General features: G+C 35.0%; 1 protein-coding gene across 1 annotated transcript in view; it reads left to right on the top strand.

The window, feature by feature from the left end:
* Window positions 1–5,000, top strand: part of LOC137632856 (solute carrier family 12 member 8) — a 61,502-nt gene that overhangs the window by 53,016 nt on the left and 3,486 nt on the right. Inside the window, 3 exon segments of the mRNA XM_068364952.1 lie at window positions 272–471; window positions 1,412–1,517; window positions 2,904–2,991. Coding sequence (XP_068221053.1) covers window positions 272–471; window positions 1,412–1,517; window positions 2,904–2,991 — 394 coding nt within the window.

The following is a 5,000-nucleotide window of genomic DNA, read 5'->3' as shown; positions in this document are numbered from 1 at the left end:
TCTTTTCCTATGATCTTATATGCACATCTCCTTAATAAAAAATAAAAAAAATATATATCCCCTCATCCATCCGAATGATATTTTCCCTCATTTCTTCACCCTGCAGAAAGGCCCGAAGAAGTATCAATAGTGGTATAAATGTTATCTATAAATCTTCTCCCATGGAGGGTCATATATATTCATCTCCTAACCACCCCCCCCCCTCAAAAAAAAAAAAAAAAATCCCCTCATAAATTCACATGACATTTCCCTTCAATTCTTCACCCCGCAGAAAGGCCCGAACAAAGTGCCAATTGTAGCTCTGGTGGTGACAGTGATGATCAACCTTGTGTTCCTCCTGGTGGGGAGGATCAACACCCTGGCGCCCATCGTGACCATGCCCTTCTTGGCCACCTACGCGGCGATCGATTACGCCTACTTTGCCCTGGCCATGACGGCGGATTTGCATAGGGCTCGAGAGGCCAGATTCAGGTGAATAAAACGTTTGCGAACATTTCTCTTTCTCTTTGTTTGCCTTTTTTTCGATGTACTTTCCTCTTGTTAAGAGTAAAAGAGACTCTTTGGTTATGGTAAGCAGCTCTTCTAGGAGAAGGACACTCCGAAATCTAACCACTGTTCTCTAAGTCTTGGGTAGTGCCATAGCCTCTATACCATGGTCTTTCACTGTCTTGGTTTTTTTTTTCGATGTACTTTTCTCTTGGTAAGGATAGAAGAGACTCTTTAGATATGATAAGCAGCTCTTATAAGAGAAGGACACTCCAAAATCTAACCACTGTTCTCTCTAAGTCTTGGGTAGTGCTATAACCTCTGGACCATGGTCTTTCACTGTCTGGGGGTAGATTTCTCTTGCTTGAGGGTACACTCGGGCACACTATTCTATCTTATTTCTCTTCCTCCTGTTTTGCTAAAGTTCTTATAGTTTATATGGGAAATATTTATCTTAATGTTGTTACTGTTCTTAAAATATTTTATTTTTCCTTGTTTCCTTTCCTCACTGGGGTATTTTCCCTCTTGGGACCTATGGGGTTATAGCATCCTGCTTGTCCAACTAGGGTTGTAGCTTAGCAAGAAGAAATAATAATAATCATAGAATTTGAAATTAGTTTATATAAATACAATATATATATATATATATATATATATATATATACACAGTATATATATATATATATATATATATATATATATATATATATATATATATATATATATATATATATATATATATATATATAGAAATATATACATATATATGTATATATATATATATATATATATATATATACATATATATATATATATATATATATATATATATATATATATATATATATATATATATATATATATATCACAAATTAATGACAGGCTAATAATTCATGCAATATCTTTCCTTTACTTATAAATACAGAGGACAGGCCTTCGGAACTCCTACCTTCGATTCCCGTGGAGTTGGAGGTTCGACGGACTTAGATCAACTATTTCCAGAGAGGGTCACTCACAAGAAAGTCATTACTGTGAGTACTTCGAGTCAGACATGTTAAAAAGACTTGTTGATTTTATAGTTACCCATTTTATGCCACTGGACAAAAAACTGGAACAATACTCAAATTGTCTCAGTTTCTTGATAGGTACAACCGCCTGTAAAAATATCGCTACCTTGTTTCAAAATTTTTCGCTCAAATGGTTGTCAACAATTTCTTTATTACCATTACGAGGTAACGAAACATTTTCAAACAAGGTAGCGATATTTTTGCATGGACATCTATAAATGTACAATCACATGCAAAAATATCGCTACATTGTTTCAAAATTTTTCGCTCAAATGGTTGTCAATAATTTCTTTATTACCATTACAAGGTAACGAAACATTTTGAAACAAGGTAGTGATATTTTTGCATGGACATCTATAAATGTACAATCACATGCAAAAATATCGCTACCTTGTTTCAAAATTTTTCGCTCAAATGGTTGTCAATCATTTCTTTATTACCATTACGAGGTAACGAAACATTTTGAAACAAGGTAGTGATATTTTTGCATGGACATCTATAAATGTACAATCGCATGCAAAAATATCGCTAACTTGTTTCATAATTTTTTGCTCAAATCATTGTCAATAATTTCTTTATTACCATAACGAGGTAACGAAACATTTTGAAACAAGGTAGCGATATTTTTGCATGGACATCTATAAATGTACAATCGCATGCAAAAATATCGCTACCTTGTTTAAAAAATTTTCGCTCAAATGGTTGCCAATCATTTCTTTATTACCATTACGAGGTAACGAAACATTTTGAAAAGGGTAGCGATATTTTTAAAGGCGATTGTACATTCATAGATGTCCAAGCAAAAATATCGCTACATTGTTTCAAAATTTTTCGCTCAAATGGTTGTCAAAAATTTCTTTATTACCATTACGAGGTAACGAAACATTTTGAAACGGGTAGCGATATTTTTGAAGGCGATTGTACATTCATAGATGTCCATGCAAAAATATCGCTACCTTGTTTCAAAATTTTTCGCTCAAATCGTTGTCAATAATTTCTTTATTATATCGTACATATTTTACTTTTTCTCTTGGGAATATTATTTATACGGAGTCGGAGTTATTAATTCTCTGCCCAGAAAAAAAAAGTTGCCAGAGACTTCTTTTTTCATTATCATCATTACGAGGTAACGAAACATTTTGAAACGAGTAGCGATATTTTTGAAGGCGATTATACATTCATAGATGTCTAACTTGCTTCATTCTTTTGAGTCTTGATAACAATGCTGTTAAGTTTAAGATTATGTATTAATTTTGCTATTTATATTATTCACTCATTAATGATCTCATTGAGTGACTAATGATCTGCATTTGCTTAAGATTCTCTCACAATCTTCTTTCCCTTCTGAAGACTGCAGCTAGTTCCGGATCATCGAGCCTCGTGTCTTCGCCGGACGATCATTCCAGCATGAAATCTGACACGGATCGTTCAGCAAAGGGTACGAAGATAAAGAATGACCTTATACTGGCTGTCTCTGGGGAAAGGAATTGACTAGAGCTTGAGATGGGCCTGAACTGACTAGAGCTTCAAATAGACGTAAAAATTATTAGAGCCTGAGATGAGCTTGGAGCTGATTAGAGTTCGGATTATGTAGGCAGATAATTAGAGCTTTAGATGGGTTTGGAACTCATTAAAGATTGATTAAAGGTTCGAATAAACGTAGAAATGATTAGAGCCTGAGATGAACTTGGAGATAATTAGAGTTCAGAATATGCAACCAGATAATTAGAGCTTTAGATAGTTTTGGAACTCATTAAAGATTGATTGAAGCTTCGAATAAACGTAGAAATTATTAGAGCCTGAGATAGGCTTGGAGCTGATTAGAGCTCGGATTCTGCAGGCAAAATAATTAAAGCTTTAGATGGGTTTTAAACTTATTAAAGATTGAGATGAACTAAATAATGGAGACGACGCTAAATAATGACCTTATACTGGCTGTCTCTGGGGAAAGGAATTGTCTTGACCTTCAGATGGCTCTGAAACTGACTAGAGCTTCAAATAAACATAGAGATGATTAGAGCCTGAGATGAGCTTAGAGCTGATTAGAGTTCAGAATATGCAGGCACATAATTAGAGCTTCAGATGGGTTCGAAGCTCATTAAAGATTGAGATGGGCTTGGAGCCGATTAGACACGAAATTTGAGATGACTGTAGATTATGGTGGGTTTGGAGCCGATTAGAGTTAGAGATGGGCGTGGAGATAATTGCAACTTAAAATGGTCTTGGGACTGTATAAGACTTGAGATAAGCGAGGAGCTGATTAGAGACGTTTTGGAGGTAATTAAGGCTTAAGATGGGCTTGGGACTGTATAGACTTGAGATAAGCGAGGAGCGATTAGAGACGGTTTTGGAGGTAATTAAGGCTTAAGATGGGCTTGGGACTGTATAAGACTTGAGATAAGCGAGGAGCGGATTAGAGACGGTTTTGGAGGTAATTAAGGCTTAAGTTGGGCTTGGGACTGTATAAGACTTGAGATAAGCGAGGAGCGGATTAGAGACGGTTTTGGAGGTAATTAAGGCTTAAGATGGGCTTGGGACTGTATAAGACTTGAGATAAGCGAGGAGCGGAATTAGAGACGGTTTTTGGAGGGTAATTAAGGCTTAAGATGGGCTTGGGACTGTATAAGACTTGAGATAAGCGAGGAGCGGATTAGAGACGGTTTTGGAGGTAATTAAGGCTTAAGATGGGCTTGGGACTGTATAAGACTTGAGATAAGCGGAGGAGCGGATTAGAGACGGTTTTGGAGGTAATTAAGGCTTAAGTTGGGCTTGGGACTGTATAAGACTTGAGATAAGCGAGGAGCGGATTAGAGACGGTTTTGGAGGTAATTAAGGCTTAAGATGGGCTTGGGACTGTATAAGACTTGAGATAAGCGAGGAGCGGATTAGAGACGGTTTTGGAGGTAATTAAGGCTTAAGATGGGCTTGGGACTGTATAAGACTTGAGATAAGCGAAGAGTTGATTTGAGCCTGATATGACTTTGAAATTATTAGATCTTGAGATGGGCTTGGAGCTTACTAGACGCTAGAATGGGTATACACATAAATAGACCTTTATATGGGCAAGGAGAGTAATTGAGAGTAGTCATAAAAAACAGGACGCGCAGGACGTGAAAGTATTCTTTCTTTTTTTAGTAATAGATGTATTATTAAACAAAACTTAATCTTTTCCTCAGTAACGATACATGATATTCTGTAATATCAATTCCATTACACTAATTAGTGTCATAATATGGTTTATACACACACACACAAACACGAACGCATATATATATATATATATATATAATATATATATATATATATATATATATATATATATATATATATATATATATGTATGTATATATAATGTGTGTATATATATACTGTATATATATATACATATATATACATACATACATATATATATATATATATATATATATATATATATATATATATATA

This window comes from Palaemon carinicauda, chromosome 42 (assembly GCF_036898095.1).
Source record: "Palaemon carinicauda isolate YSFRI2023 chromosome 42, ASM3689809v2, whole genome shotgun sequence".
Classification (NCBI taxonomy): Eukaryota; Metazoa; Arthropoda; class Malacostraca; order Decapoda; family Palaemonidae; genus Palaemon; species Palaemon carinicauda.
Note: the sequence above shows the minus strand (reverse complement) of the source record. Positions and strands in the feature narration are given on the sequence as shown.